Source organism: Streptopelia decaocto, assembly GCF_964273445.1.
Source record: "Streptopelia decaocto genome assembly, chromosome: 3".
Classification (NCBI taxonomy): domain Eukaryota; kingdom Metazoa; phylum Chordata; class Aves; order Columbiformes; family Columbidae; genus Streptopelia; species Streptopelia decaocto.
Window position 1 is genome coordinate 51,378,116 of NC_138656.1, and position 22,605 is coordinate 51,400,720.

The following is a 22,605-nucleotide window of genomic DNA, read 5'->3' on the forward strand; positions in this document are numbered from 1 at the left end:
CAACAAACCTTTTTCTTCTTTTTAATCATTGTAATAGTTCTACTCTGCAGTTCTAATCAGGTAAAATGTCGTACTCCTTTTTCTTAAAAGATACATTCCTTCATGCTTTGCTAATTCAGTAATAGTTTCTAAATTGAATTTGTGTCAGCTGCTTAATACTGGAAAACTGTTGTTACTGAACACAATTTTTTCTTAAGAGTGCTTGACAGACTCTGTACTGCTAAAGCTCCTGTTAGAGCACTGCACATCTCTTTTTGGAAAGAAAAGCTCTAAAGCCCTGTGGCACCACTAAAAGCCTTACTTAAATTGTTTTAGGCGTGCAATTTGAGTATGGACATTTGAGTAAATTTCATATTGTTTTTCTCTAAAGGTGGTTATGAAGGAGTTAATAAGAATATTGAATTGAGTGAACTTCCTTTGCTGGAGGGCCAAGTTGTGCACAGTTGTGTAGTATAAGCTGCCACATTGGGCAAGTCAGCACCACGTTGTTTTATGGCTTTTATACTGCTCAGATATCCATTGGATGTAAATGTACACTTCTTACTTTTTTAGGCATTTAGAGAAGAAATTGCCCCCATCAACTTGAAAGTTAAAACAGTGAATGATTTGTCCAGTCAGCTGTCTCCACTTGACCTTTATCCGTCATTAAAGATGTCTCGTCAACTGGATGATCTTAATATGCGGTGGAAACTTTTACAGGTATCCTTCTGAACATGTACAGTGGGAAGGGGGAGAATGCTTCTCAGTCTCTTCTGTTCTCTTAAATGATGCGTTATTACCATTTGTTCATTATTTCTGTCCTTAAGGTGTTCATTTAGTGGTACCAAAGCAACAAAGGGAGCTGTCTTTCCTTCTGTGTGTTGACCAAAAGCTTCTCCTTTCAAGATGTCTCAGCAGTTTACCCTCTCAGGAGACTGCATCAGTCTCTGGAGACTAGTGGGAACTATTGCTACATGTCTTTTTGTATGTCTCATAGCAGTATTTTTACTGCATAGATCATTGTTACTGAAAACCGGTGTATGTATTTCTGTTGTCTTTCCAGCTTCTGTGAAAGTTGTTTTGTTTTAGTTTTGACTATTTAGTTTCTACAGGGAATTTCACTTAAAGTATTTAGGAGAGCTATAACAAGATGTGAGTAATAGCACATTTAGCATTATAAAACAGAAGACGGTATGCTGTGAGATTCATATTGCTTAGTTACAATTATTGTGCTTAAACTGTCTGAGAAAGGTAAATCAATGTGCCGATTACAGATCAAACTCATGCACAATTTCATAGTGAATGGTTTAATTAAGTTTCTTGCATCAGTTTAAGTTCATTTATCCATTCTTGCACTTCCTTATTCTTTTTTTGGGTAGGAAATACTTATTGTGAGTCAGCTGATATTTATTTCTTTACATGGTTTCTAAGGGTGATATTAAGTGTCTGAAAGAATTGAGGAAAGGATGGAGGATGTGTCGCCTCTCTAGCTGAGAGTAGTGAATTTTCAAAACCTGGGCGTTGTCTTCTGGCCTAGTAGTTTTGAATCAGTCACTCCTGAGAGGCAAAACTATTACTGTGTCATATCAGTCCTTACCTTTCCTAATGTAATTTGGTAGTGAGGTGGTTTTATTGATTTGTTTTTGCAGATGTGTCCTCTCAAACTGAGTTAACTAAACACTAAGCTGGCAAACTGCTGTTGTGTATACTAGTGGAGTTTCAAGTCATGTCAGCTGATGCCAGTGAAGTGGTATTTTCCAAAATGGTTCTATTCTGGAAAGGCAGCTGTGGGATCAAAATACAATCAGAGACCTCCTGACTCTGCAAATTTGGACCAATGAAAGGGTTGGGAGAAGGTCAGAAACTTCAGCGGTTGGCTATAGTCACTATGAAACTACAGGATGTTTCAAGAAGATGGACCCAATTTTGAAGATATAGTGATTTCAGATTGAGTCCATCTCTTTGAAATACCCTGTACTATTGTTCATTATTGATCTGCAGTTCTTGCACAAGAACACTGCAAGATATGAACATGACTTTCACCAAGTAAATGAAAGAAAAAAGTAGCCATGGTTAGCTGGATGTCAAACAAGAGCTATGACACAATTTAAATTTCTTTAACTAAAAATTTATGTAAACAACTGTGTTTATTATCATGGTCCTGGTGTTACAAACTAAATGCAATGTAAATTTTGTGTACGTGTGTTTATGTGTAGGTGTCTGCAGAGGATCGCCTTAAACAGTTACAGGAGGCACACCGAGATTTTGGGCCTGCATCACAGCACTTTCTTTCCAGTAAGTTCTTTGAATTAATAGATGCATGAGGGATATGACAGCTTTCTCAAAAACTGACTGTTCTGTATTCCAGGTTTTTCTTTGGCCTGAGGAAGTTCCTCTTCCATGTTGCTATCTACTTCCCTGGTTTTGTGGAGTTGTTTCATCTTTATAACTCCACTGACATTCTCACTGGTGTGCTTCCCTTGGGGTTCACTGCAATACATTTCTGAGCTACGGTTGTGCCTCTGGTTGCTTTATTCTTTGTCCTTAGTTGGCTGCAAAGGCTGTCACTGTTCCAGAATCTTTGTGTTCATAACCACATTTTCTCATTTCCTCAAAATCTTTGCATTCTTGACATCTCATTCCCTCAAAATCTTTGTGTTTATAACCTCACCTTCTCATCTCCTGCTTACTTCTTTCCTCAGTTTCCTTCTGCTTCCACCCTTGCTGGGAAGACACAAAGGAAGAGCTATGTCATACATTCCTGAAACTTCAAGTAAAGGGATGGGGAAAACAAACCTGCATCACTTCCTCTTGAGACCCATCTTTACGTCTTTTTCCGTTTAGTGAAAATTTTAGAGATGTAAGCCTGTGACCTCCCACATACTAAGAGGACAAAAGCAGATGGTTTTGCTTCCTTGTTCTCATTTGACCTATATGTTACAGATAGATAAGTTTTGATATCAAGATCCATGTTGATTTTCTGATGTTCCAGCCTATCTACAATCAATAGAGCTCATGACACAAAGTGTTAACCTCTCTAGTTTTTAACGGGGGGGCTTCCATAATAAAGATAAAATTATTGCAAGAGTTGAGAAGTGAACATAAAAATGAGCAGCTCAACCGCAACACCCGAAGATTCTTAAGTGCTGAATGTCACTGTATAGCTAAACAACTAATATAGTTTTAAAAAATAAATAGAACTTTATTTCTTCTGGAGTTACCTGACAACCATGTTCTTATTTTAAATTGACACTAGTTTTTCAGTAAACATCACAGTAGAAAAGATGCTGTGTGTTTAAAATATTTAATCTGTTATGCAAAATAACAGTTCTTGGAGCCACTTTGTCCTTTTTTTTTTTTTTAATTGAGAGAACAAACAAACAACTTTAAAAGTATGTATTTTTTTTTTTTTAATCCAATTTAAAATACCGCATAGTGTTGCCACAGTGGTTTTGTAGCCCTTCCAATCTCAAACTTGTAACCTTGACCTGGACACTACACCTACGTAATAGTTTGCTAAAAATAATATAGGTAGTGGTACCTTTGGCACTGTTGAAAAATGCCAGATTTGCTGTTTGGGAGAGTAGTCAGTTTAGTCTGCGTTGTTAAAATAGACTAGTAAGCAAAGTAGAGAAGGTGCACTTTCCCCTACTCTAGCTTGTTTGAGAAGTTCCCAACTTCACTCCTGTGTCACTGTTAAGGTTGCTCATTTCTCCTACCTGGACCAATGTACATGTTAAACAAATAAAAACAAAACACACACACACACAAAAAACCAAACAACAACAAACAAACAAACAAACAAACCCCAAACCCCACCACTAGCTGGTTCTGTTTGCCTTGACCTGGATAATTTCCTTGATTTGGATTACAGCGTGCCACAGCAAATATTACATTCACAAGACTGAGTGAGTGGTGAAGTGGCTTTGTTGCTGGAAAAAACAGTCATAGGATTGTGTCCAAAGAGGCTATGTAGTGCCTTATCAGCATGCCTCAGCCTTGTTTAGGCATCTTCTCCTGGCTTAAGGGGACACTTGGTTTATATTACATACAGAAGTCAAGAAGGGAAAGTTTCAAGAATGCATGTTGGTAGAGAATGGAAAGACCTATAGCTGAAAACCACAGTCGTAGAAAACCAAATAATATGCAGTTATCAATTTAAATTATTTGTTTTAAACAACTTCCTTCCCCACACAAACTACAGATAAAACTTCTTTAAGAAATCTGGTTTAAGAGCTTGAACTAGACAGAGTTACAGAACTTAATACTTGCAACTTTATATATAAAGCCTGTTAAATGAAAGTCAGGGACAGTTACTTCAAAAGGAAAGTAATAAAAAAATCATTAAATCTGGAAAAATGAAGGTTTTACCCAGACAGGTTGAAATAGTACATATTCTAAATCAAATTTTTCAAACCTTTTTAGCAGCCATAAATGACTTCTAACTATGAGAATCAAGTAGAGTGGTAGCCTGAATAAAATAACCTCAGACTCCTAAAACTGATATGATATGTATGTCTCGTGTGAATCTTTATCACCAAAGTTCCACTTGTGAATAAGAGGACAATTTTTATCTGTGCTTATTTTAGAGCAGCTATTTTAAATTTATCTGACCTATTACTCTTCCTCCAAATTGTAACATGAGACCATATCTTGCTGTCACAGCATTTTCAGCTGACTAGCTCCAAATTGTCATTTAATCAGTAATTTCTCATAGCAAAACACCTGTTTCTACTTGTTAATCAGATAGAATCACAGAATAGCCCATGTTGGAAGGGACCTCAAAAGACCATCTGGTTTCATGGGAAAGGGAGCCTAGATGAGATCATCTAGCACCTTGATTCCAGAGCCCTTAATCCAGTGATTTCACCTGTGCAGTGGCTAGTAATGTATCTCTACTAAAAAGACACAGTGCAGCATGTAATGCTGCCATTGGAGTTCTTACCAGGTCTGGATTCATCCAGACCTTCGCTACAAAAATGCTTCAGACTATTTTTGAAGACTAGTGAACAATATGACATTGGCCTATCCTAAAATGTCCTGCACCAGAAGGCTGAGGTAAAGCAGTATCAGAAGGCCACTACAGTCTATGATCCCTCTCTTTTCTGAGCTGTTTTATTCCCTTATGTCAGTATTAGGCAGAATTTGATGACTCTGTCTTTCAGTGCTTTTTCTGCTCCTTGCAAGTTAGTTACTGATCAGTACATTTTACACATCCCTAATAAGGATAAAGATGAAAAATCCTTATAATCTATTATTTTTTGCAAAAATATTGGTTTGCTGTCTCCTGCTTTTGGAAACAATAACTTTGTTTTTTTTTTTCTGTAATTCATCTGTTTTCTAAGGCCCAAGATCCAGTCCTCTTTGTTGTTTCTTGTATGTTTTCTTAGAAGGATCCATGAACATCCATGGACCACTGACTCCACATATTCCCTAACAAATAGCCATGGTTTGCAAGTGGCTTGCTCAAAACATCTTTGAGTGGTGTCCAGTCTTACTAATATCTGCATGCCTGCTAGTGAGTGCCAGAATTAATAACTACTCTTTTTCAGTTTTCACTGAGAAATTGATTTTAAAAGACAGAATGGAAATTTCATTTTGCAGAGTTTCTTGCAGCAGAGAGCAGGCAAAGTTTATAGAAAGATTTTTCCTAAACAAATACAATATGACTTAGTCCATAATAATTAACAATTTAATTTGTTAGGTTGCTTAGTCCATATCTGTGTTAGTATAGAATAGGACAGAAATAGTACCGAAGCAAACAGTGGCCACATTTTTCTTCTTAGTTAACTGACAAAACTGGTGTAGTAGGACCAGAGCTACCATACGTGCCAAATTTCAACACCAAAGCATGAAACTCTAAAGCTGATGGCCGCCTTTAAAGCTGATGGCCGCCTTTGCCTATCTGGTTGATTTTTTTTTTTTTTTTTCCCTCTCTGTTTTTCTCTCTCTTCCAGCTCCTCCAATTTTCTCTTTTTTTTTTTTTTTTTTTTTTTTTTTTTTCCAGTGAATAATGTGGTTTACTTGGTTCCAGTAGGATCCCAAATATTCTTCCTAGTTGATTTGTCTTTCACTACATGAATGTTTCTCAAATGATAAGCCGTGAAATTTTGTGTGGTCCAGGAAGAGGTCACAGCTGTGAAACTGGTCAGGGAACAGCCAGCTGAGGTTAGGGCGAGACCTGCCTCTCTCTGCAGCAGCCTCAGCTTGTGGGACTCACAAGGCCTGTAGGTCTTCACTGCAGCAAAGATAGATCTTAGGGGAAAAAGAGTTAATTACTTTCAAATGTTTTTTTTTTTTTTTTTCCAAAGAGGGATGTGCTCTAAAGTGGGCCATGCTTCCAAAAAACTACATTAATTGAGAGTTTAGTTACATGAAATCCAATGTGGATCAAAAGTGTGTCTCATTTTACCAGTTTTTAAACAGGGCTCCCATCCAAGTACTAACTGACTAACTAAGCACCTAAGAGTGGGCACTCTGTCTTGAAAGTGTTGTGAGGATCAGTTATTCCTTACCTGGTCTTTCAATCTCTGCTTCTACAGTAAATCTAGTGAAGTGAGTTTCTTCTATGATAAACCCCTAAAGAACCAGGTACTAGTCTGGTAGTTTCTGGTGGGACATGCACGTACCTACAATTCTTCAGTAAAGAGCTGCTTTTAAGTTGTACACTAGCAGTCCTGTTGGCCTGAGCAGTTTTTCCCCTTTTATCTCTCAAGATCTTCAGATGAGCAGAGGTGTGTCATGTGTGACTTCACGCCTTTTGCAACTCCACGCGTAGAAGGCTTCTTGATGTTGTGGATGATATCTCTTGGTGTATCAGACTTGACATAAATACTGCAGAGACTACTGCTGTTCAGAAGCTTTAATGCCTTCCTTGTTGATTACAGAGTGTTCATCCAAATTAATTTGAGTTGCAAATAGGAGCTAAGGGTTGTAACTCATAATAATAAGGTTGATATTTCTCCTTTTGTTCTGCTGTAGAGTATTAATTATAGTTATAAAAGTGTTTATTTTCAAAACTTAAACTGATAATAATTCTATGGAGGTAGGAAAACCAGTGTCTCCATTTTCCCTGGATGGATAGCTTGCTTGTTCAGAATTTATTATCCTTCTTTGAAATAGAATCACCACATTTGTTTTATTTCCAGCGTGGCACCAAAAAGATGCCTAGAGTCATCTTGATAGATTGCTGGAGTTTTCTCCAGCTGATTTTCTAATTACTGGAAGTTGTCTGGGAAATTTTAATTGTTTCCATTTAATTTAACTGTTTTAATTATAAAATAAATAAAATACAGTTGGATATTTTTATTTGACAGGTGCTTACTAATCATTACCTTCTCTTCCTTTCCTCAGCCTCAGTACAGTTTCCATGGCAGAGATCTGTTTCACATAACAAAGTACCCTATTATATCAAGTAAGTTTACCTTGTTTCTTTCTTCCTTAAGCATAACAGAGACTCTTATCACTGTAACCTGGCAGAAAAACACAAAGTAGTAACTAGAATAATTTATAATTGTCAAGAATTTCTCCACATACTATTATGTTGCATATACTATATATTTTCATGTTTATTGCTTTACATACTGTATAATTTAGAAATATGAAAAAGAGATCTATGACAAACCCTACCTAAAATCCCTACTCAAACTGATAGGAAGCAGCAGAGATGCTCCAGTGTAACACTGTGTCGGTATTGAAGCTAGCCTTGTTCTTATGTGTGGCTCATCCAGAGTATAAACTGTAGATTGAAGGGAAAAAAAGCTGAATACATAATGTATTTAAAAATTCAAAGTATATAACCTATAGCAGAACAGTGGTGACTAATAGCTCTAGAACCCATTCATCACTTTCTGCAAAATTCCTTCAGAAATAGACGTGTTGATTGTCTTTCTTTTAGAGAAGTTTTTAGTGCTTGATAGTAACTTAAATGTAAAATTAACATAAATATTGACAAAAAAAATGCAAACACCTTGGTTACTAGGAGGAATGATTGAGATATTTATTTTGAAAATATTAAGAAATATGTAGTCATGGAGGTATGGAGAAATTTAAGTATTCTACTCAGAGCAATCTTTAACTTGGATTTTCTTATTCTATCAGCATTTATTTATGTACTCTTTACCAGTACTTTAAAGGTCAAGATTCCAGCTTTAAGAGAAGGATAGCTTTTTGCCTGAAAGGTTAATGAAATTTTAAGAAGGTGCAGTGTATAGTAAGCCAAATGCAGAATAGTTCATTATGGACTGAAGAAAATCTGTGTTAAAATGTTATTAGTTTGAATTTGAAAAAAACCAGTTTTATTAGTGCATAGGATGACTATGAATTGGACCTGCAGGTAATTAATTCTCAAAGAACATCAGTGATGACTTTTTATTATTTCATTTTGCTCTATTGTAAATCCGAGGGCCGCATTTGTGCTTCAAACAGTTTATGAGTGCTTGAGAGCTTTGAATAGCACGTAACGTTGAATCTATGTTGATCAAACCTGTTGTCATCATTCTTGAGGTGTGACAGTTGTTTTTAAAGTGTGATATTAATTTTTTTTAAAGGCTCTAGGTAGGTAACTAGCAAAAGGAAAAACCTACTGTGAAAATCCTTGAATTCTCTATAAAAGCATTTGCACCTCTGCTGAAAAGTTTTGCAGGAGGCAGCAGAAAGCTGTGACATGCTGGAGGAGAGAGGATTCTCCCTCCCTGAGTGGGAGAGGAGAGGGCAGAGGCTGGTTGTGGGAGCACACTGACTGTCCAGATTCAGACAACAGTACAATTAAAATGTTCATACCTACAGTGGTAATTAAAAAAAAAAAAATAAATGCTGAAGTATCAAACTACAGAGAGCAAGAGGAAAACTACCCTGAAACAGTCTTCTTTTTTTTCTGAATATCTTCTTAGTGGGTGTTGAAAGATGGCAATTCATGTGTCTGCTCTACCTGGTCTGAGCTGGTAGCTGATGTTGGGGGTGTTCACCAGGTGCGAGTTGGCCTGTTGGAGGGGACTGTGGAGCTCCCAAATACATTCAGTGCCAGAGGATTGATGTAGGATAGATAGTCCTACCATCACAACAGATAGACAAAGATTAAAGCTTCTGATCTGTGCTGAGCAAAGCAAACATTTTTTTTACTTGAATATTTCATGTGCATATCACTTTTGTCATACATCATAATACTTTTTTTTTTTTTTTTTTTTTGAGTTTCTGGGGCATCTCTGTTGCCCCACCTCAGGCCAAGCTCTGTTTTCAAGAATTATTTTTTTTATCATAACTAGTTCAGAAGAAAGTCAGTCTTTCCAGTGTGCGCACTAGGTGCAATACTTCAAGCACACAGCTTGCTGGCAAAATGTCCACTGATATCATCCACTGCCTTGGAGCTCAATTGGGGAATGAAGCCAGTCAGGCTGAGAAAGAGACCCTGGCATCTCTCAGAAATTGTTTTAATGGTCTTGAGCAAGATATTTGATAAAGGGGCAGGAGTGTGCAGCTCAAGCCCTCTGAGGATCGAGGTCTTTATTGAAGCAGAGACCTTTTTACTTTGATGATAGGTCTAATGAAGTCAACAGCGTTAACTACTGGATCTCAAAGAGGGTGAGTTTCAGAAGCTCCACAGTCTGACAAGCAGACTGACCCTGGCAGTTTCCTTCATTTCTTACTGCTTACACGTCTAAACTTCAGTGTTGTCAGCAGCATTTAAATAAAGCACAGAGTTGTGGAAAATACAGGAGGAAAGAGCAGATTTTGAACTTCATTTGCTTTGGATCAGGTTGGAGAGTACTCTTAAGCTTTAAATATTCTTTGAAATCTTTGTTAATTCTCTAATTTCAGATACAGTTTAAAGAAGACAAGAAAACTATGCTGACACAAAAACTTGTTTGATTGGAGTGTTTAAATGAGCTTTTTTAATACAATTCAAGAGAACAGTCAACAGGATTTAATGGTGGCTGTTTGTATAAAGAAATTCTGGGAAAGAGGCAAAGATTAACTTAATTTTCTTACTTTTTTGTTTAATTGTTTAATTTTGTTTGTTTAATTTTTTTTAATGAAAATGGATAGAATTTTTTTTTTTTATTTCTATACTCTTAGTCTTCTCTGTTGCAGCTGAATTCAAGGAAAACCTAAATCTGTGAAATCTCAGTGCTATTTAAAAAAAAAACCCAAAACTTAGTCTTTCATATTTTTTTAAAGAGAATGAGACTAATGAGCAGTATGCAGGGGATACAGCACAGCTGGCACAGTATTTACTAATGCACTTTTGGTACTAAAAGCATGAAGTTTGGTCAAAAGGTTTGGCAAAGTTGCCATTGAGTAGATTGGTTTGCAAAGGACATTGGTTTAGTAAGGAGAGTTTTCTACTACTGTTCACTTTTGACTGTTTGAATCACACAAATAATACATGCTTGGCCTCTATAACTGAAAATGAAGAAAGGGAAGCCTGTATTACATAGCACTTAAGAGAAACTGAAGAATAAAGGAGACAACATGTATGATCGTTAAACATCTTTGGGGAGTGCACAATGAACTGAAAGGAATGTGCAGAAAACTTAATTACCCTGACACTTCTCACTGTTGTTCTTTTAACTGTGATGTAAGTGTTCTTTAGCTGTGTACCTTTCAATGCTATAAATTATTAGAGATTTGTACTGTGCAGAGAATCAAAAGGGTAATACAGAAAGCATCACTGTGAGTTTAATCTCATGCAGGACATTACATAGAGAGAGCAATTTCTTGTTGTAATCATTAAACTGATCAATATCAAACTCTGTAGTCATCCCAGCTACATTTCTGTAATCCTGCAAAGAGGCTGGCATCACCATCTTAAAAATCCTGTTTTATCACCTCCTATATCATGTTCAGCTTTATGGTGAATGGGAATATAGAATGCTTTCTGGTTCTCCATTTTTTTCAAGACTGTTCATGAAGTCTTTTCTTGGTTTATGCCTGTAAAGTGGAGAGCGGGAGAACTGAGAAAACTAATATTTTTTCTTAATCTAGTTATATCCATATTCCCATTCTCAGAAGTATTAAGAAATATTTCTTTTAAAAGTGAAAACAAATTATAATTTGCAGAAAGAGATACTACAGATTTCAGTTTTTGAGAGTTTCTTCAGTTACCAGTTCCTTTGCTGATCCTTGTGTTCTAATAAAGAAATGTGGTAGTACATTTTTTCTGGAGGGGTTTCAAAGTATCTGCATATAAATTGCTCCACCAACCCCTAATATACATTAACTTTGCAATGCATTATGTCAACTTTTTTTCACCACCAAACTGTATTTTCTAATGGGCTTTAAAACAAAACAAAACCCAACAACAAAAAAATTAAAAACAACAAACCCAAAAGAAAACAACAACTAAAAAAACCCACCCAAAACAGATGGTATCTAGATAAACCACTGTGACATATTTATAAAGTGGGAATGTTATTATGCCATTTCAAATTTGGCTGTACTGTTTCAGCATCTGCTTTTGTGGTGTTTGCCAGCAATTTTTAACACAGATATAAGCCTCGTCCATGCTAAGAAATAATAAAAACCCCACAAACCTTTCTCTAGTTTTATTTCTTGCAGGCAAAAAGTTTAATATATATATATATATATATTTTCACAACTTCATGGGCAACTTGAAACACCTTACAACTTACTCCATTCATTTCAACAGGACTGTTATTTCTAGACATCAAAAGTTAAATGACACTCTAACTGTTCTTCAGCTCTTTATTTACAACCCGGAAGTGTTTGTAACAGAGATTATCTTTGCCAATTATAATTAGAAAGCTGCCAGAAAACATAATGGGTAAGAAGCAGATTGTAAGGGTAAATGTTTGTCATTTAAGCTTTAGAGAACCTCATTAATATGTAGGTTTTTAAATTTGGAGTATTTTATGATTATAATGTTTATTTTTAGTTAGTGAAATTTGCACAAATGCACTTAGACTTTTAAAATTACACTGTTTTGTCATATAATCTATTCATGGATATATGTTTTGCTGCATGGCTCATATTGTGTCAGCAAGTTTTGGCAGAAGAGACCTGGGAGACCCTTTTGATACCAACCAAAAAAGAGTTGAAAGAGTCCTCTTGTAGCTAAGTCAGTGAAACGCTTTTAATTCTTCCCTAACTGATCCATGTGGGAAGATGTAACTTGTTCATATGACTTCCTATCCTGTAGACCAGATAATTTCTCTCATGGCAGAAATCCCTTCTTATGGCACCCACAGTGCAAAATGAAATCTTGTAACTTCAGCTCCTGTAGACTTTGAAAAGTTGTTTTTATCTAGTGCCATCTACATGCAAGATGAATAATAAGCCCGACAGTTCACCTTCACCCAAAGTTAACTATTGCCTCAGTCTACAAGTAGTTCTTCCTGAAGCTAGTAGGGTACTTGCAGCAGAAGATGCTCTTTGGTGTCAGTGTCACTGTGACCTGGGACAGAACTGCCACAGTAGTTGTAACAGAGCGGGAAGACTCTCTAGATTTGTCTGCTCTTGGTTAAATGCTTGGTTTGAGTCTTTTCAGAAGTTCAGTGAGATGACTAAGTATGGTAAACTTCTAATGTATTTTCACAAGTTATCATTTTTTTTTTCCCCCCATCTAACTTCACCATAATTCCATATTTAGATTTCCATTAACTTCTCTGCAGGCTTAGTTTCCCATCATTGGGAGTTACAGATTATTTTCTACAGAAAAATACAGAAAACAGCATTTGTTCATTCTTAGCAGATAGATTCTAGCGGGGCTGAGTTTTCTGAAGACTTCCTGTTGTCTCCCTATGGTAAAAGCAATCCATTCAATTCTATCCAATTGCCCTCTGGGACTTACCAGAAGTTACAGCCTCCAGAGGAATCAAGTTGGAGCTCTCTTTGTAATGTAGTAAAATCATTTTGCCTGGAAATCTTCAGAGAATGACTGGAGCACTTCTGTGAGCAAACTGTGTACTGCTTTAGATGTTTACCTTATTTTAGCAACTCTGGTAATTAGCAATTTCAAACTTTCTGGTCCTTTCCTCTAAGGGTGATGTCTTTCACATATGCATGTAAAATACACACAAAGAGGGTGCATAATCTTTTATCTATTTCCTTGTTCTTTTAGGTCTGATGACTTGTGTGTTGTTTGTGTTTACCAAGTAAGATATTGGAGAAGCAGGAGGATATCCAAATCTGCTTTTACTCTCTGGGCAATAACTGACAGGCACTTGTAACTACTGTAGTGTGTATTTAGAATAGATTGCCATGACACAAACTTGCATCAAAAGGAGCTGCAAGATCCCAGTCAGAAAGATCTCTTTTAATTTCATCAAGTCTGTCTCATCTGTTACATACCATACAGTGCTGTAAAGTTTCTAAGCACATTTCTCAGTGCTTGGCTGCTTGCGTTAGTCTTGCATCAACAACATGAAAGCTACTGTAGCTGCAGCAAAGATGGATCTTATTTCAAAGAGCTGCTTTACAAACCAAATCACCAGTAAGCACTTTGTCTTGCATGCCTCCTGTTTGGAGGCCCTGACAAAATGACTCCTTTCTCTGACACTTTTATTTGTAGCACAGAGAGGTTATCTGCACATCCATTTTTTCTTCCTGTAAGATCAATTTGCGTTCGCATCAAAGTCCCTACATATTATGAAATTGTTATCAAACAAAATTTTACATTAAATAATGTCAATGTTGAGACTAATGCCTTCCCTCTCCCCAGTTTTTTATAGTTCTTTTAAAATTTACACTCACATGTTTTTTTCAGCTCTGTCCACTGTAGTCTGGCTTTTGTGTTTTCTGCCTCGAAAGTAAAGACTATCTATGGAATATATTCAGTGGTGGTAGCAGCACTGATTTCTTGCTAGGTTTTAGGGATGAGGCTGACAAAATCACATTCACCTTGTGTAGTCATTTAGCAGCTGTCAGGTAGTACAGACTTTTGGATAATTAGGGGCAAGCTTGAAAGAATGGATTCTCTCTTGCCTTTTTTTGTGTTCTACCAGATGATGTTCACGAGGCCTTCTTTCTGGCATAATCCTAGTGGCAGGTAACTACCACATGTGGTGTACGAAGGAACTGAGTGATAAGTTTTAAAAACCCATTAGCCTATAACCGTCTTGCACAAATGTGTTTCTCTTGCAAATGAAAATAGAAACATCAAAATATTTTTCTGGTCATCATTTTATTAGGTGTGTGTTTCATGTTCTGTGTTTTTTTGTAAAGATAAAGTTTAGCTCTTCAAGTATTTACTACATTAAATAGAGAAATAAGATGATAGTGCAGGATACAGAGATTTTTGCATATCTCCTTCTACTTCATGTTAAGCACACACAAAATAGAAAAAATAACATCATTTTTGCGTGGTATGTTGTCATGGTTAAAGGAGGTCTTAGTCTTTCAGAAAACTGCTAGTGATGCTATGTACTTAAGGCATACAATTTCAAAAATGAAACTGCTGTTTGTTCTGTAATCTTGGAAACCTGATTTAAGGAAAAAGCTTGACTGGTAATATCAGCTCTTACTCATTGCATATGGCTTTATAAATAACTTAGAAGCTGGAATTGCAATTAGATCTGCCCGTATCCTAATTAAGCATTACAGATGTGTACTGGAGTATATCAGTATATTTCTGGAGGGAGAAGAAAGCAAGGATTTATCCTTTTTTTTTTTTTTTTTTTTTTTTTTTTTTTTTTTTTTAAAGAAACCTATGTGACCTAGCAAAATTTAACAATTTGCTGCAAGAAGAGTTTCAAATCAGTTTTTGCTATCAATCCACTGGTTTTTGTGTAGAAAAGCATTGGCTGCCAATAAACCTTTGTACTTCTGCAGCACTTCCCAGGTGAGATACTTGCAACACCCCACAAGTAGGCTATGGATTTCTTCATGGAAGCATATTTTTTAATACGAGAAGATGGCGAACTTGGAAGCAAAGTCCATGATTCAGCAAAGTTTTTACCATTACAGCAAATTTTAACATGATATTTTTTTGTAAGGATTTCACTCAGCTAAATTGCATGTTGTTTATGTGCGTGTTTGCATTAATATTTTAGCATTTAAAATAGAGTGAAATGTATTTTTATACGTACATATATATAAAGTTTCTGTCACAGTACTGCCACCTACCTTTACTTTTAATGCAGAAGTTCGAAGGTGTTTTAGTTAAGAGTCTTTTCTCAGAGAATCCTAAGAAATCCTTTTCACTCATGATGTTGACAATAAAATCACCAGTCTTGGCCCTTTGGGTTTTTTTCTTTTCATTTGTGGTTTGTGTGGGCTTTTTCATTGTTGGTTTTGTTGTGTTTTTCTTGATTTTAAGAGTTAAGATGAAGCAATTTCCTTAAAACAAGCTTTATTAAACTGATAACACATTGGATCCATTTATGTGGGCAGTTGCAATAGGTTTTGTCAACAGAAATCAGTCCTAAGTGGTCAACATGATAATCACGGTATCCAGCTTAACACAATAGTGCAGATATTGGGCAGCTTCAGGACCAGTTTTGAGGTTGTTTAATAAGTTGATCAGTATGAGTCATCATACTATATTTTCTGCTCCTTTTTACTGATGCTGTGTATGTTCTTTGTAATATACTATAGGGTGTCTTTATAGCCGGGTTTTTGAGAATGCTGGACAGTCAATCACTTTTACCTTGGCACAGTGCAAAACTCAGATACGTAATTTTTTGTTGTCATTGGCTTCAGGATTTATTGGTGTACCCCTTCCAGAGAAATAATTGTCAAGCTACTTGATTTTGAAATCACCTTTTCTGGACAACGACAAACATAGTTCCATTTGAGAAGTGTTTTTCTAGAAACTGCAAAAACAATTATTTAGATACTGGTATGCCTTGGCTTGGGAATTTAGCTTATCACAACCCTGACCACCTCATTCAGAATTTGAAACACAAACATAATTCACATGATATTATGACAACACAATGAAATAAAAGTTTCAGTTCAGGAAAAATGTGCTCAAATGTAAAGATGTGCTTCAGTATTTTGAATTGGGGAAGGTTTGCTTATAGTATTTCAGAGTCAATCAAGGTCTTACAGAAGGTGGTGTTTTGATTGCATGTTGTATAAATCTGTCTTTAAATGTAATCGTGTGCAGAGCTTTTCTCTTAGCTGCCTCCTAGGGAACAATGACAAAGAGGGAAGGGAGAATTTATACCTACTGTAGTAATAGGATGTATTTTACCTTCCATGAAAAACACCTCACAAAGTTTTGATAGTGCCAGATTTGCCAGATAGTGCATTTGTAAATGAGACCCATGGCAGAGAGAGTTACGCCTAATGACAGAGAGAAGCTGACTGTGGAGACCTAGACCAGACTCAGAGATGACAAGGTCACACTGGTGAAATGGGGATTGTAGCCCCTATGCAGAGACCCAATACATCCCTTTCCACTACTGTAATGAAAAGACTGGCCCTCAGCACGCACTTGTTTGGAACCTGCCTCAGCTTTGTGGTACCTATTCTGTCACTGTAGCTCTTTGGAGCAGGGACCTTCTATCTCCTTTTTTTGCTTCACTTAGGATAAAAGGGTTCATTCTTCGTTGGTTTCTCAACTAAAAAAGTAAAATCGATGAGAAATATTGTGCACCCACCAAGGTACAGGCATTTATATATACACCAAGTGAAGATACAGTCCACTACATTTAAGGGCAATGTGCCATTTAAAGTCATTATTTACAAACAAGTATACCTGTACATGGAAAAAAAAAAAAAGAATATGTGCGCATTATTTTTTTTTTAATAGAAACAAATGTGAAATAAGTTGTATTCTCTGCTCATTATTGTTAGATTTGCTAACCTAGCATAATTTCATTTTCATTATTAACTTTTAAAGGGAGCGCTGTGATCTTTTTAACACAACTTCTCTAATTTTCTAAAAAATCTCACTCAAAGGTAAATACTTTGTGAGACAAGAATGTGCAATCATTCCAGCAATTAATATTCAGAAATACAAGTAAAATGTGGCTTGTAGAATGGAATTGGATATTTCAGTAGACCTGATATAATACACATTTTGACCCCTTTGGCTGCATACCTGAAACCTTGGTGAATTGAAACAGCAGTGTTAAACACTGTGTTAAGTGATGCTGCCTATTGAATCTCTGTTCTTTGAGCACTAGTGTAGAGCACACCCCCTCAATGAAGACACATATTGATTTGGTATGTGGAGAAAGATCAGTTTTTCCATTCACACTTAGAATCAAAAGTAAATATTGTGAAATATGGGGGGGCTGTTGTCTCTTTAACTTTGTGATTTAAAAGATCAGGGAGCTGAGTGGCATAGATCATGCATTTTAAAGAGCTGAGGGATTTCTTCCCACCTAAACACAGAAAACCAGAATATATTTGGGATTTTTTTGTTCTTTGGAAGTGTGTATGTGCATTGCCTGAAACTCTGATTACCTCATTCCTTTGTAGTCATGAGACACAGACAACCTGTTGGGATCATCCTAAAATGACTGATCTCTTCCAGTCCTTAGGTGAGTGCATTTCTTAAAATAAACTATGATGTGATGTTCATTCCATGTGTAAAATCTGCATTTGTATGCTGACTGCATCTGAGTTGCCATGCACTGTGTGTAACAGAGCACTTCCCACGTTGAAATGAGACACATTTTGCATGAAACCTACTGCCTTGATCACGTCGTGTGTGTTGCCTTTCAGTGATATTATTTCTGAACAGTGTGCTCTGACTCTATGTTTTAATGCAGTATCTTGTTTATTTCTTTTAAAACCACAAGGGGTTGTCCAATGATGCAGGCTGTCTGTATGGTTAAAGCAGGATGCCTGTCTGCAGGGAACTAATTTTTGTAACAAATCAGAGAAGCTATGCTTTCAGTAAAGGCTAGACCATATTATAGTAGAACTAGTTCAACATGCCTTGCTAACATCTACATATACTGTGAAATCTCTCTTTCAAAAGAACAAAAGGGTAAAATACTGTTATATGAGGAAAAACATCACTATACCAAACGGTTTTTACAATATAGCTTATGTCTATCTGACAGTCCCTTTCAAAACACTGTTCACAAAGTCATGGTATAGAAATTATGGCTCAAAAAGCCATTTTTTCTCTGTTACTGTGACCTTTGTTGCCTTCAGTTTCCTCTGTGTTGTTTGATGGAGTAGTAAATTATTGGAGAAACATACTCTACTTGAGCACTTGTCTGGAAACTACTTAACACTGCAAAATATGGATGTAAAACTCTGTTATAAGTATATGTATTACATGTGCTGAGACAGTCTGAGGATTTCTGCTGTGCCAGTCTCTGAAAGCTCTAGATTGTCAGAGTCAGGAGATTTTCCCTTCAGGTGAGTTGGACTGAGGTCTCAACTTCTTAGTTGGTTTATTTGTTCTGATATATCCTGTTAATTCATTGCAGAGAAGGGATATCAGACTTCTTCCAAAATGTGAAAATGTATATGTAAAGGAAACTTAAGGACTCTATTTTAAAGGTGACTCACGTTTCTGTTCTGCTCTTTCAGCTGACCTGAACAATGTACGCTTCTCTGCCTACCGTACGGCCATCAAAATCCGAAGACTGCAGAAAGCACTGTGCTGTGAGTTTGCCTTGGAGGCAAATTGTTTCTCTACAGTACTTGGGGAAGGGAGGGTCAGATTAAGTCTAACAACATTCATGTTTAACAAGGGACCAGAGACATACTGGACAGGTTGTCAGATAACAAAATACTAGGAAAAGTTGCCAAGAGTAGGTGTCATTATTGCAAATAAATAAATACAATTAGTGAAAAAAGGGGTGTAGCAGGTATGCCCACTAAGAAGAATTGATAGGAATATGTAGATATTGTGAATCTCTTGACTATTGCATATTGTTCCTGATACAAAGCAGTGTGAAATGATGTGAGCTAAAATCCTGAAGTCTGACATAATCTCAGGTATTTTGCTATATTTTAGAGGGTTCTATTCCATTTTTTCTTAGTGTTTACTGCTGCTAGATTTAACTTTGAAAATATTCCTCCCTGTCAGAGAGAATACCTTGCTCTGTGATGTCCAGTTAAAGAGGAGTTCAGGTTGCTCAAATTATGAGGGGAAAGGATACAGATCCGTATTTTGCTTATAGGTAGTTGATATTGCTGTACATTTTAATCACAGAAAGCTGCTAGAACAAAACAAACTGTGTTTGTTAGCAATAATAATATGTGTGTATATAGATATCTATATAGATATATAGATATATAGATATGATATATAGATATATAGATATTCAGGGTGTAGGGAAGGCTCCTATATTTAGAAAGAAAATGCCAATGCATTTAATACGCACATTGGATATTCTTCCCAGACCTGTGTTGGCATTTGTCCCTGTTTTTAAGCAATCTAATAATTCAACGACAGCCCACTCTGAAGAGAACACAGATTCTGTCAGCAGGAAAGGATAGGTGTCTACTGAGTAGGCTCAGCTGTCTAAACTACTTCATTTCCAAAGTTCACGTTAGTATCTCCAATTTTTTTCTTCTATATTTGCTAGGTATTTAAACAAGCATTTCATATTGTATCACAATTACCGTTTCAGCAGCAAGTTGCATGACTACTGTGTTCCAAGTTTTTAACAGTCTCAGAAGTGATGTATCAGGAGGTCTTGTCCTGGCCTCCAGACTTGAGACTTCTCTGAGTCACACAGCAAGTACCACACTGGGATTCTGGGCTCTTGCCTGAGTCTCCTGTGCAAAACAAACTCAGAGTACTCTTTAGAGTCATCCTGCACTGGTATCTCTGCATTGTCCTTGAGAATCAGGATGAGAAAAAGAAAGATGGAATTTTTGGGAGGAGCTGAGCAAGCTTGTAACTGGTGAATATTCATTTTAGAGAAATGGGACTGAAACAATAATTTGATACAATACAGAAGTGGTTTACATTACAGAGAGGGGCAAGACATGAAGACATGGAAGATAAATGAAAGGGCAAAATCTTGGAAGGAAGTGACATTTTGTGAGAAGGCAGAGAAGGGGGATGTGTGGAAGAAAACTAACTGAAACATAGAACTGGGGAGATTAAGGTATACAAAAAGAAAGTAGTGCAAAAAATTCCGTTATAGAGATGGTGACATTATGAACTTAAAAATTATTAGGACTATGAATGGAAAAGAAAATACATAAATCCATGCATCTACTGGGAAGAAAATAGGGTAAAATAGGAAATTTTGGAAGGAGATGTGGGTTGTGAATGAGTGTGAAAGTCGGAGATTTTAGACCTTTTGAAAGGTCTTGGCAACAACTGGTATAAAAATGTTGTACCACATTACCAAGTTTTCTTGTTTAAACTCGGAAGTCCTTGCTGTGGAACTATTCAGCCCTGGAGGGTGTACAGTACTGCAGGCTGAGTAGGAATGCAAGGGCAAAGCCGTCCTAAAGATGCAAAGGAGGAGTTGCACAAAGAGAGGTACCTTCCTGCCCTCCACGTTGTTAGTTTTCCTTCCAGCTTAGAAGGCTGCAGTCTGGTCTTGGCAATAGCTTCTTGGCTGGACTTCAAATATGAATTCTACCAAATGAAGCTGTGCCCAAGATGGTAGCTTGCTACTTCAGAAAGCCACAGTGCATATATGCAACAGCACAGGCCCTTGGGAGTACCTCTTGCCACTTCTTCCTATCCTGTGCTGGCTTCTTACGGAATTTCAAATTGAGTTTGAGAACTATGGTTCAAGGTCTTGCATTTGGGAATAAACAGAACTTGTTCTTTGAAAGATTGTCTGATGGTATTAAAGAAAAACTATATTTCTTTAGCACAGCCTAGAGCTTCTCTGTGTAAGAGATATGGTCCCACCCAAGTCTGTAGTTTCATCTCTCAGCAAGACTAAAGAGCATTATGAGCTTTCTGCTTATCAGTGCACAGCGTATAAAGTATGCATCAACATGAACCTAAAAACCAAAAGCAAAGCAAGAAACCAGAAAGTAAATTCTCCTTGTGTGTGCTGCTCCCCAGGGAAAGAGTGAAAAAACAGGCTGTGCATGATGGATGCTAATCATGCTGCCTATTTCTGACTGGCATAAAGATTGTCTAGCGACCTGTATAGAACAAACTTCAGTTTCATTACTTCTAATAAGCTTTGAGGAGAATCATACTTCCTGCTCTTGCTTTTACTACAAAATATGTAATTTTCTGTAATTACTGCAATACTTAGCTCTCCTCATTCACAGATTTCAGAAGTGCCCTCATATTAACGCAAATATTGTCTCCAGTTTCAAGGGAAGGAGGTGGAAAGAGAATTTTCCAGTTTGAAAGAGCCAGGAATGAAACTGTCATCTCTACAGATTCAGTCTGCCTCATTATTTATGAAGCTGCTTGCTTGCTTGCTTCATCTCTCTGCCTTACGGGAGGACACAACAGTCAAAAAACTCTTTGTCTTTATTAAGTGCATGTGTTTGACCAAGGATTGGTGTAATTTATGAGAAAACAACATTATGGGGTTTTAAGAAAGACATTGCAGATTATCGACACAGCTAAATGCTGCAAGAATTTTCTTTCTCTGAACAGAAGCTTGTTATGATCTCGCACAATTTTAAGACCACATTCAAAATATAATCAGTGCTGTCCTTTTTGTCATTTGCTTGACTGCTTATTTCTTGCCAGTGAACAGGTCAAATTACCTTTGACTCTGATGATTCTCAGCTTGATTCTGTTCCATGAATGGTTGCTGAGATAGCCAAGACACAGCACATGCCAGCACCTCCTCTCTGCAGAAGGGGAGAGTGGCTAAGCCCTGCCTAGATTTATTTTCATGACTTTTATTTGGTGATGGTTTTGTTTTAAGGTAAGGAAAGAGGCATCTTCTGTGCCACTGCCATTACTTCTCTGGTCTGAGTTACTTTAGTCTTCCTGTAACTTTAACTGTGGATGGTGTTTAAAGGTGTTTGGATGCAGAATGCTTCAGAAAGGCTTATGTGCTAAGGCATAGAAAATGTCAAAATAAATCACTTGAAAATGAGGTCATTGTAAACTGTAAAATGTGACAAATTGCTGTCACAGCCGCAGTATGTGCATAACTGCAAAGGCCTTTTTGGTGAGAACTCCAAGAGCACAGCTGGAGCAGGATGCAGAGTTCCACTTGCACCTGATAGATTTTGACTTTCCAGTGAAGACTGGTAACACAGTATTAGTGCTGTACAAGCAAATTCAGGAGTATGTAATTTGAGAACTGTACTTTGGGAAACTTTGCTGATGCCAAGTCTCTTTTCTGAGTCTTTGGTCTCAGTAAGTGTTAAAAACTCATGGTTCTGGGGACTGCTATTCCCTCCCATTCCCCGCACCCTCCTTTAGAAGCAGGAAGGTAGAGTCATGTTTCATCTTGTCCTGTTTTTTGGAAGGCAGATTCTGGCAGAGAGTAATGTATGTGTGCATATACCTGTGCGTATACATTTTGCAGGAAGCTGAGAAAGGTTTCAGGTTGGAAAGAACAAAGTATTAGCTTCCCTGTCTTGGATCATGTGGGGCAGACATACTGAGAGCACTTTCCCACTGTAGTAGAAGAAGAATGGGGCCAGAGAGAGTATTCTGTGTTGCAGTTGTACTGGGCAGCCATGCAGCACCAGGCCCTGACTATAATATTTTATTGCCATGCAGCATACTTTAGCTCATTTTCAAGAAACTATATTACCCTAGATACTGAAGTGTAGTACTGGAACAAAACAAACATGTAT

At 37.0% G+C, this 22,605-nt stretch overlaps 1 protein-coding gene across 7 annotated transcripts in view; it reads left to right on the forward strand.

Moving 5' to 3' along the window:
- Positions 1-22,605, forward strand: part of UTRN (utrophin) — a 369,822-nt gene that overhangs the window by 293,162 nt on the left and 54,055 nt on the right. For all 7 annotated transcript variants that reach the window (XM_082049170.1, XM_082049169.1, XM_082049171.1 and 4 more), the window contains 5 exons: positions 553-699; positions 2,196-2,274; positions 7,333-7,393; positions 17,368-17,429; positions 18,436-18,510. In XM_082049170.1, coding sequence (XP_081905296.1) covers positions 553-699; positions 2,196-2,274; positions 7,333-7,393; positions 17,368-17,429; positions 18,436-18,510 — 424 coding nt within the window. The remainder of the gene's footprint in view (positions 1-552; positions 700-2,195; positions 2,275-7,332; positions 7,394-17,367; positions 17,430-18,435; positions 18,511-22,605) is intronic.